We start from the raw sequence: 10,408 nt of genomic DNA, 5'->3' as shown, positions 1-10,408 counted from the left end.
GAAAGAGAACCCAGCTCCTTGGAAGGTGAGAACTTCCTGGACACTATGAGCAATGCCCCCAAATTTAGAGACAATTTGGGCAACCTGGTTAAGTGATTTCCCTCTTGCAACATTCAGTCATGTGGGTGCTGGCGTCAGCAGTGGGGTGGCTTGGGGGCAGGGGAGGCTGGCTTGCTCGCTCCAGGCTCAGCATCTATCCACTGCCCACTCCTGGCTCCTGGCTCCTGGCTCCTGTTTGGCTTCCTTCCTCCTCACCGCACTGTCAGCAAGGCACACCTGAGCCTGGAGGGCTTCCCTGTCCGGCCTCAGCCCTCACCAGGGGGCTGCACTGTCTGCAGGCAGGGATGAGGCAGGTCAGCCCTGGAGCCTGGGTCATGCTGGGCACTCAGCAGCTGTACCCATGCCACCTCACCTGCCCGCGTTCTTCACGAAGCCCAGGTCAGCCAGCTCCACCTCACACAGCTCGCAGCGGAAGCACGCTGGGTGCCAGTTGTTGTTCATGGCCTTGATGACTCGGCCAACGATGAACTCACCTGGAAGAGGAGAGGTCCCGACTGGCCCGGCAGGGCTGTCCTCCCGTCCAGAGCCCTCCCAGCTGTGTCCACGCCAGCACTCCCCCGCCCACAGCTTGGAAGCTGGTGCTGACTGGGGGCCTGAGGCTGATGCTCAGAGAGAGAGGGCAGGTCAGTCAGGGAAGACCCCAGTGCCAGGTCAGTCCTGAGTAACCGCGGTGCCCCGCCCAGCCATTTCCTGGGCAGCCCCGGGCATGTGCTTTGTTGCCATCGCTTACCACAGGAGCCGCAGCACGGAGCAAACAGCATTTGGAAGTCGTGTTCGCAGTACTTCCGGCCTTCGAACTGCAAACAGGGCCGCAGGAAGAGAACAAGCAAGCCACCCATCATTCTAACTGCTGCCCTGGACCTCTGTCGGTTCAGGGCCTGATGGTAGAGACCAGTACTAAGGAGAGGGCACTCTGGGCAGGGACATCCAGAGGAAACAGGCTAGTTCCCTACAGTGGGCGCAAAGTGAGAGCCTGGGTGGAAGCTGGAGAGGTCAACAGGCCAGCTCCTAAGGGGCTGCTGCTGCACGCTAAGATCCCGGGAGCAGGCAGGCGGAGATCATGCTTGAATGGTGTGTGTCACTCTGCCCCGTTTCCTGTGCCTCCTCTGAGATAGTCCAGCTCCCAGAGGCCTCAGAAGACCAGGAGAGAAAGACAGGAGGGGTGTGGGGCTGGCGGCCAGGGAGCATCCCCAAGCCCTGCATCCAGCAGGAGCCAGTCAGTGTGGACACCTGTGGGGCTGCCGCTGCCCACAAGTAAGTGAGGGCCCTCGCACTGGCTCCCAAGCATGGCTAAAGCCTGTTTCTACCTTCCTCTCCCTTCATAATTTTATTTTCAGTTTTTAAATTTTGGATTTTTTCCTGTTCTCTAAAATGAATGTCCTATTAAGTTTTATCTAAATAGAGCCTAAACCGGTGTCCAATAGAAGCAGCAAAGGTTTAAATTAACAATGAATCTCTCTCTCTCTCTCTCTCTCTCTCTCTCTCTCTCGGGAGCAGCACACAACGTGACGGTTGCGTCACTGGATTCCCATGTAATGGACCTACAGTTCCAGTCCCAGATCTGGCGGCTTAAAGCTCACCCCGGGGGCATGTGTGTGCACGCCCAAAATCCCAAGAGGCGGCTGGAGGAGAAAGGATTACAACGTGGCCAACCCCCAGGAGGTTATTTCTCACTTTCTATATCTTTGTCTCTCTGGTGAGCGTACACATCCTTATAGCCAAAAATCTCTCTCAAACAAAATGTAAAACAGTGAATGTCTCCTGAGCACCTGCTGTAAGCCGGGAGGCTGGAAGGTGTGAGGAATGGCTGCTCGGCTCTGCTGAGCAGCTCACACAGCTCATACCCATCCACCACTGAGCCCAGCAGTGCTACCTGACAAACGTCCTGCACCTGAGCTCTGGTCACCGTCTCACTGCAGCCCCATGGCATGCTGGGAGACATGTAACAACCAGCTCTCTGTAATGGGCAAGCAAGCCCCGATTCATAGTGTTTGCCAATTTCTTTTCTTTTTTTAATTTTTAAAAAAGTCCTTAAATTCACCATATAGCACAGCATGTGCATTCACCAGTGAGACAAAGAGAGAGAGAGAGAAGGAAACTGAGAGATCCCCTTCTAGGCGGATGGCCACACCACAATCCCTCCTCCTCATTTTTCTTCTAGAGATTTTGGGCACACATGCACATACACCCAGCATATTTTTCAAGCCAGTCAGGCATGTGGGGTCCAGCCTGCTGACCCACCATGCCACCAGCTGGCCTCAGTGTTTGCCAGTTTCCATGGTGTAAATATTCCTGCCATAACCCATTTCAAGCTGCAAACAGGACATCGAGGTGGAGTTCAGAACTGCAGCAGTACCATACAGATTCAGTGGATCAAAATAACCTCAGAGGCAGAGATGACAGTAAGATGTAACAAAATAATTAGGAAGTGGCAAGTTCTAAGTTTCTGTTACTTTTGTTTTTAATAAATTTCTTCTTGGTGTACATCTATGTGATTAATTTTTCATAATAGCTGTGCTTGACCACCAGCTTACAAGATTGTCGATTGAACGACCTGCTCTGGGAGCCAGCATGGGCCACACCAGTCCTTTCTCTTGCATCTGGACTACTGCAACACTAGCTCTTGGTCCCACTAGTCTCCCAGCTTCTGTCCCTGACCCCTCACAGTCTCTCCTCAGCACAGCGACCAGAGATCCTTTTCAAAGGGCGGGCAGTGTGGTTTCTCTTCCACATCCCAGAGCACCTCCTGTCTCTCGCAGAAAGGAAGCAAAATGAGATCTGCCCCACCCTGTGTCCTGCCACTTTCCCTCTCGCTCCCTCTGCTCCCTCACACTGGTCTCCTTGCCATTCTCCGAATGCCCTAGCACCCTCCTGCTGCAGGGCCTTCGCACCCACCGTGCCCTCTGCTAGTGCTCTTCCTGCAGATATGTCTGCCCTCCTTCAGGCCCACTCACACATTGCTGTCCCTGACCACCCACCTCCCACCCTGAGATTCCTTACCACCAGGGCCTTGGCAGTATCTCGTGTACTGTCTGACCCGGCAGACGAGGGCAGTCTTCTCATTCCAGGGCCTGCCCACAGGAGGCTGAATGCAGGCCGCCCTCCCTCAACACCCACAGCAACCAGGTAGGGCAGGGCCCACAGGTGCTGCACACTGGGCAGGACCTCGACCCAGGGTCTGGCTCCTGGAGGGCAGGTTCTGAGTAGGGCCACGCAGCAGCTTGGCCAACAGTTCCTGGCACTCACCACCCCTAACATCCTCACCTCATAGAAGAGCCCCTCGGGGAATGGCCGGAAGCACTGGGCACACACGAAGCAGTGCTCATGGTAGAGCTCCCCGCCACTGTTGACGATGCGCTCGGTGGGGGCGAAGCGGGCCTGGCAGCGCTGGCACTCAGCATTGGCCAGGGCATCGGACATGTTGCTGCAGGGGAGGGGAGAGAAGGACTCCAGTCAGGATTGGGAAGACAGACAGGCCAAGCTCAGGGTTGCAGTTGGCACAATACCCCTTCCTGAAGAAGTAAAAGGACTGGGGTTCGGCAGGTGGCGAATCACCCTCATCACCACCGATGACAGCCTTGGTGCTTGTGGGCGCTCAGCAGCACATGGGCAGGGCCAAATTGTCCAGCGCTGGCTGGGCCCTGGCACAGCCGCTGTGGTGGGGGCCTGCCGGTGCCAGCTTGGGCCCAGGTGCCATGAGCACCCCTGACAGCCACAGATGACCCAGCTGAGCCGGACAGAGAGCACCTGCCCGAGGTCCACAGTGGGCAGAGGCAGAGCCTAGATCAGAAAACCCTACGCACGGTGGTCAGAGGCAAGGCTGGGCCACAACCAGGCACAGCTGGTCTAAGAGCAACCAGGGCCGAATCCGGGGCTCTCACCCATGGGCAGCCTGGGCCAGAACCTCGCTCTCCAGGCCAGGCCGCAGCTGCGGGAGAGCCATGGTCATTGCCAAGGCATAGTTACAGGCAGGGAGATGATGGCCACACAAAGCACCAGGCAGCAACCTGGCCCACAGAAAGGTCCCACAAGGGACAGCACTGTAATGAAGATCACTTGCTGCTTGATCTTCGTGGTGCTGGGCCATCCTTTGGGGCCTCAGAACTCTCCTGCACTCTTGTCGCCCCTTCCTCAGAGGACTAGGGTCTCTCAGGTACAGAGCATTCTATCACCCAGGCACAGGGGAGTGGCTCTGTACACTTACTTAACCCCCAAAGCAACCCCGCAGCGTCTATTGTTATCACTGTGTTCCAAGGAGGTGCTAAGACTCAGAGAGGTTATGTAACCCCCTGAGCTCACACAGCAGGTGGCAGTCCAGATTTGAAACCATAATGGTCAGTCTTCAGAGGTTCTTTCTTCCATACTATGAGTTACTTTCATTTCGTTTCTTTTCTTTTTTTTTTTTTTTTTGAGAGAGATTTTGCTATAGGGCACATGTGCTCACTGGAGAGATAGAGATAGAAAGCAAGGAATCACCCCACCCCACCCTACCCCCCACACCAAGGGGGATGGCCACGCTGTAATCCCTTCTTTTCCATTCTCCTCTTGTGATTTGGAGCACACATACACACGCGCCTGGTGTGAGTTTCAAGCCTCCAGGTCCAAGACTCGAACCAGAGTTGAACATGTGGGAGTCCAGCGACATAACCGCTATGCCATCTGCTGGTCCCAAGTTCATTTCTAATCAACTCCTCCCACCACCCCCCTATGATCCCCCCAATATGTAATCCCAGAGAAGGCAACACTGTAATTCTGGAGCGGTGGAACAGAGGCTAATCTCATCCATACTGGGGCACTGCCTGTCCCAGGGAAGTGGTGGCTTCCTCCCAGGAGGCTGGGGTCCAACCTGAACTCAGGAGAAAAACATCCAGCAGGCCACACTCACTCCTGCCCAGGGCTCTGGGGTGTAGCCAGGAGGGCACCGTCAGACTCAAAAGTGTGGATGGGGGGCTGGATAACACAAAAGAAGTCAAACATGGCACTGTGAGGCTAAGCCACACAGAAGGTTCCATGTTCGAATCCAGAGACCTCCATGAGTACACCCATGGTTGAAGCTGGGGGGGGGATTACAGCAATGAGACCCTGTCAGGAGTGCTGTATCTCTTGTATGCTCGCTCATGGAAAACATAGACAAATAAATTACATATACAGTTAAGACATAGCCAAAGCCCCTTGCTTTCTGTCTCTCTCAATGAGCACATGCGTCCTATAGCAAAAATTTCTCCCCCTAAAAAAAAGGCTAACTGCCTCTACAACCTTCCCAGACCCTGATGGGCACAGCTTTTACTAGAAGGGCAGCAAATTGTTCAAGTATCAGCTCCACCTGATGGAGGCTTGGTGGTGGCGACCTGGAGGGCTGGGCAAAGAGGGCTAGTCAGGCTCTATGAGTGCAGGGCGCAAGCTCTCCACCTTTGAGAATACCTTTTCCACCTGTTCTGCCTCCGAGACTGAATCCCTGCCCGGCACTGTAAGAAGGCCGGAGAGACTGTGGCTCCTGTAGGGACGTTCTCCTGTGGCCTGTAGGACTGGCAGGGCAGCCCAAGGGTGTCAGCAGCAAGAAGGTGGGGTGAGCCCAGACTGTGGGGGACAGGGGGACTCTCTCCAGGTCTGGGTGGGGCCACAAGTGGTGGGTCTTCCAGAGAGCTGCTGCCACGCAGAGACAGACCGGAAACTGGGAAGGGGCGCCCTGGCAGATGTCCTCGCTTCCCTGCTCGGGGACCTATGTGGCAGGGGCAGAGCTTAGAGGCCATTCGGCAAGCCTCGCCAGGCAAGTTGAGTCTCTGCAAACCCTGGGTGTTCTGGGGACCAATGACGCCTCCTGTATCCATATTTAGGCCAAGGGACAGTGACAGTGGGAGATGAGAAGAGCCCAAGATTAAAGGGAGGTTTGGTGCCAGCAGCCACTGCCCAGCACTCCCCAGCTGCCTGAGGGTCTCCAGGAGGGGAGGTGGGCCAGGCAGGTGGTCAGGGACAGTTTCATTAGGACAGTCATAGTTTCCTTCCAGTGGACACCCAGGGTCTTCTCTCCCAGAGCCCACACCCAAGGTGGCAGGGAGTATGTTCCAATGCCTGACTGTGAGCAGGACCCTGTGAATCTTGGAGGGATCGGAAATCAACAGGAAATCCTGACTGTGGGCCTGGAATTCCCCACTCCAAGGACCTAGAAAAGGAAACCAAGTTAAGGATTCTAGATCAGCCCCAGCCTTTCAGATTGTGCCTTAAAGCCAGACCTCTGGACCTTACCCAGGTGAGCATGGCATTGTGGGTTTGCATATACCCTCCAAAATTCACGTGTGGAGATTTGGCTATGATGGGACCAAGGGGGTAAAAAGTTGATCCAGTTTGGTGTTGTAAGGTGGAGCCTTTGGGAGTAAGTGATTGGGGTGGGCCCCATGACTGAATCCTGGAGGGGTTATAGAGAAGAGATAGACAGATGCACTGACATGGCCACTTTGCTAGGCTTTCATACTCTGAAATGACACCTCAGGACTCTGAAAGATCCTACCTGCTGTGGCCCCTGGAACTCAGACCTCCAAACTGTGAACTGAATAAACATCTGTTTTAATAAACCACCCAGATTTAGATATTTTCAGTTATTAGCAAGAGGACAGACCAGAACGTTGACCCATCTTCCATGTGCCTCTCAAGATGCCCTCCAAACCTATGCTCTGCCCGGGCCTGATGTTGAGGGCCTGCACCCACAGGCCCCACCCTCTGGTTCCTGGTCAGGCTGCCCCAGCTCCCAGTGCTGACTGCTGGGTGCTGGGCCTCCGTGCCCTCCCTGTTACTGTGGCTCTGCATCGCCAGCCCAGGTGCTTATCTTCCTTTCACCTCCACTCTCATGTGTAGACCTGTTAAACCCTTGCCAAATATAAGGAGTGAGTTCCACAGAGACCGTAGCGCATCCCAACCTCCCTTCTTTCTCTCTTCCTGCCCATCTTCAAGGTGGTACTCAGCAGCTGGCACCCACCTCGAGGGGCTGGCCCTTACTGGACTATGTCTAGTTACCTGGCTGGGTCTCCATGCATCTCAGGTTGGATATTTCAGTGTCTGTCCCCTGTGTGCCTCAAATAAGACTAGGCCAGGCAGGTGGGCAGTGAGTGACTCCCTCCTCCCATGCTCACTGGCTGCCCCAGCCAAGGTCTCAGGCAACAGGACTCCATGGCAGCTCCATGAGAGTCACTGGGGCTGCATCTCCTGCTCAGGAACACAGACTATTCTAGCCTGCTGACAGATAGGGACGGCAGCATCCGAATGACCAGAGAGCTGGGCGGCAATGCATGGCACATGGGCAGGGCTTGGGCCTCCTGCCAGCTCAACTCTTGCTACTGGTCAGCAGCCATGGGATCAGGAAAAGCAAACTGACTTCTCAGCCTCCTTCGCCTTCTGTCATGGTGCACCAGAGCGCCCGTGAAAAGGAGTCGCATTAAGCACCCAAATCCAGAGCACAGAGCACAGGGCCAGGCAGTCAGGGCACTGGATAAAGAAAGCTATTGTTTTCCAGCAGCTCTGGGTGCCTTCCAGAGGCGGCTGCCATGGCCGGTCCCTGGAAGGGAAAAAGGTCAGAGACAGGGACATTCCACATCCTCCTTTGCACATTCCAGCCAAGCACAAGGGGCACAAGGTCTGCCCGGCTCGGCTTGTCCCCTACCAGCAGACCACACCACTGAGCCGCAGGGCTGCGGAAGTGCACACCACCTTACACCCCTTCCCCAGCACCCCAAAAAGCCCTCAGTCTTGACCAGTCAGTACAAGTCAATTTGAGGCAAGATGTTCCTGAGCTTTGCAGCGATAGCTAGCCCGGGACAGATGGGGGAAAGGAGGTGCCCTCTCTGTGTCAGGCCCCTGGGAGAGAAGGCTGCTGGTTTCAAATAAGGAAGCTGAAGCACAGAGAGGGTCAGTTACCTGCTAAGATCACACAGTGATCTAAGCTCCCATGGTATCAAACAGGCACAGCCACTCCAGGCACTACTTCTACAACTACCCCAGAGCTTCCTCCATCTGAGCCGCCCACCCACTTGAGCCTAGGAAGACTGAGAGCCTGGGAAGAGGCAGGAGCCAGCCACAGGGAGGCGGACCATACATGAGATGAGCCTGTGTTACTGAGGCCATGTCCGCCTGGGCAGCAGTCAGGCCAACAGTGTGTGATGTACCCCAGGCAGACCAGCACAATCCTGGCTCAACACTCCCTGGCTGTGTGACCTGCAGCCTCAGCCTCCTCATCTGTAAAATGGTTGAGCAACAGCTACCTCCAAGGGTTGCTGGAAGACTCAGTGAGGTGGCGCCTGCAAGCCCATGCTTCACAGCAGCAGCCAACAGCATTCCTTACTGCCTCAAGCAGCAGCTCTTTACTGAGCATGCCACGCTGGGCCAAGTACTGTGCCAGGGGAGGGGGCAGCATTGCACCTTGGCCTCCAGAGCTGCTGATTCCCAGCACTGCTGGGCCTCCTCCCACCAACCTCCATGAGCCCAATCAGACGTAGATCACGGATCACCTGGATGCCTCAGCCAATAGGAATCTATACAAAGCCAGCCCTATACCCCACCTAGGGACAATAGAAAATCACCAGGCTGCCTTGGGGTGCTATCCACATGATGTATCTACACCATCGAACACATTCCATATCCACACCAAACCCTGGCCGTGCCTCCTAGCTCTAGCAGCTTTGTTTACCTTTAAGCAGGTAAAATTTTTTTTTAATTTATTTTGCCAGCAGGTATATGTTCTCATCAGAGACAGAAAGAGAAGAGAGAAGGGGTCATGCTGCAATCCCTTCTCCATTTCTCTGTCCCATCAGGATTTTGAGCACACACGCACACACACACACACACACACACACACAAACCCAGCAGGTTTTTTAAGTCACCAGGCCAAGACTCGAATGATGGTCAACCATGTGGGATCAGCTTCCTTAACTACCAGGTCATGAAGCCAGCCTTAAACTGTTATGATTTAAATGAGATGCACTGACATAGGGAACTAGTAAAAGGAGTGAACCAGACGTTCACAGAAAAACAAACCGAATGGCCTATGCACATACACGCATGAGCAGGACCCCCCTGAGACCTCGTCCCAATTCCCAGCCTGTGCCCTGTCCATGCAGGATACCCTGGCCACACTCCTGGTTTGCATCTCCACATGGCCTCTGGACATCAGTGCCATGGCCATTCATATCCTGGGACCACAGTTCACACAACAGGCGTCCAGGGTCACCCAGAGGCTGACTAGTGAGACTCCCATTCCAGCTTTGCCAGGCTCGGGAGAGTTACCTGGTCTCCTGAGCCCCAGGTTCTGTACCTGAAAAATAGACCCATCAGCCTCCATCCTGGTATGTGTGGACCGGCAACACCAGTGCGTGTCTGAGCCCTGTGGGCAGCAGGTCCCGGCAGATGGCTGCTCTGCCAGGTAGTTCCCGCTTCCTACCAGGTACCTCCCTCCTCCTCTGGTTTTAGCAGGACCTTGGATGGCTCAGCCTTCTAATTCCCCCTCCTGTGGGAGTCATTCTGGAGCACACACTGTCCGTATTCTCACTGTGCAGCATCAGCCCCGCACTACCCTGCCTCTCTGGGCCCTCCAGGCCCTCCCTACCTCTGAGACTGCCACTCTTGCCTCCCTCCTAGCTGCCAGCCTCTTCTCCAGCCCTGGCCTCCCCGGGACAATCACTCTGATGCCCCAACTTTCTATTAGCTGTTTCCACCCAAATGGCCCCTGAGAAACTGCAAACCTCCCCTGCCCCTGACTCCCCTACAGTCCAAGCAAGGCCCCCTCCACCCTCCTACCCTCCCCACTCCAGGCTAACTTATACTCTGAGATGTTCTGAGGTCCATCATGAACAGCTGGCCCTGCCTCCCAGCCCCAAAGGAGTCACCTACACTGGCAGGCCTCCAAGGGATGGAGTATTAACAGTTTGGGCTTTAGAGTGGGTCCAAACAGGATTCATTCACATGCCAGCTTGGTCACGTCTGTCTGGGTGACATCCAGCAAGCGCCTGGACCACTGTGAGCCTCAGTTTGCTCAGTCATAGCTGCAGAAAAATCTCCCCCGTCTGAATGCAGCGGTGGGGTGACAACCCATAAAACTCTGTCGCACCCTGAACTCTTCCATCCTACCTAAGAAAGCTGATCACAGGTAACCACAGCCCCAACTAGACTAAGTATCACCCCACCCTGGCTGTCCTGCACCCTCCTTGGGTGGCCGGGGCCCATGGCCGTCGGAAGGCCCGGGCGGGGTTTCCGAGGGAAGGTCTGCAGCTGCAGCTTTCCGGCAATTGTCCCAGACTCCCCCGCCCAGCCTCCTGCCACCTACCCGGGCGCGGCAGGGGGCGGGGGCTGGCCGCGGGCGGGGCCC

The 10,408-nt window shown here is 55.4% G+C and overlaps 1 protein-coding gene across 1 annotated transcript in view; it reads right to left on the bottom strand.

Annotated features, from left to right (window-relative positions):
- Positions 1-10,390, bottom strand: part of LIMS2 (LIM zinc finger domain containing 2) — a 27,389-nt gene extending 16,999 nt beyond the window's left edge. Inside the window, 4 exon segments of the mRNA XM_014589842.1 lie at positions 413-533; positions 791-857; positions 3,325-3,484; positions 10,367-10,390. Coding sequence (XP_014445328.1) covers positions 413-533; positions 791-857; positions 3,325-3,480 — 344 coding nt within the window. The 5' untranslated portion in view covers positions 3,481-3,484; positions 10,367-10,390.
- Positions 10,391-10,408: the final 18 nt, after the last annotated feature.

This window comes from Tupaia chinensis, unplaced genomic scaffold (genome assembly GCF_000334495.1).
Source record: "Tupaia chinensis unplaced genomic scaffold, TupChi_1.0 Scaffold000386_1, whole genome shotgun sequence".
Lineage (NCBI taxonomy): Eukaryota > Metazoa > Chordata > Mammalia > Scandentia > Tupaiidae > Tupaia > Tupaia belangeri.
Note: the sequence above shows the minus strand (reverse complement) of the source record. Positions and strands in the feature narration are given on the sequence as shown.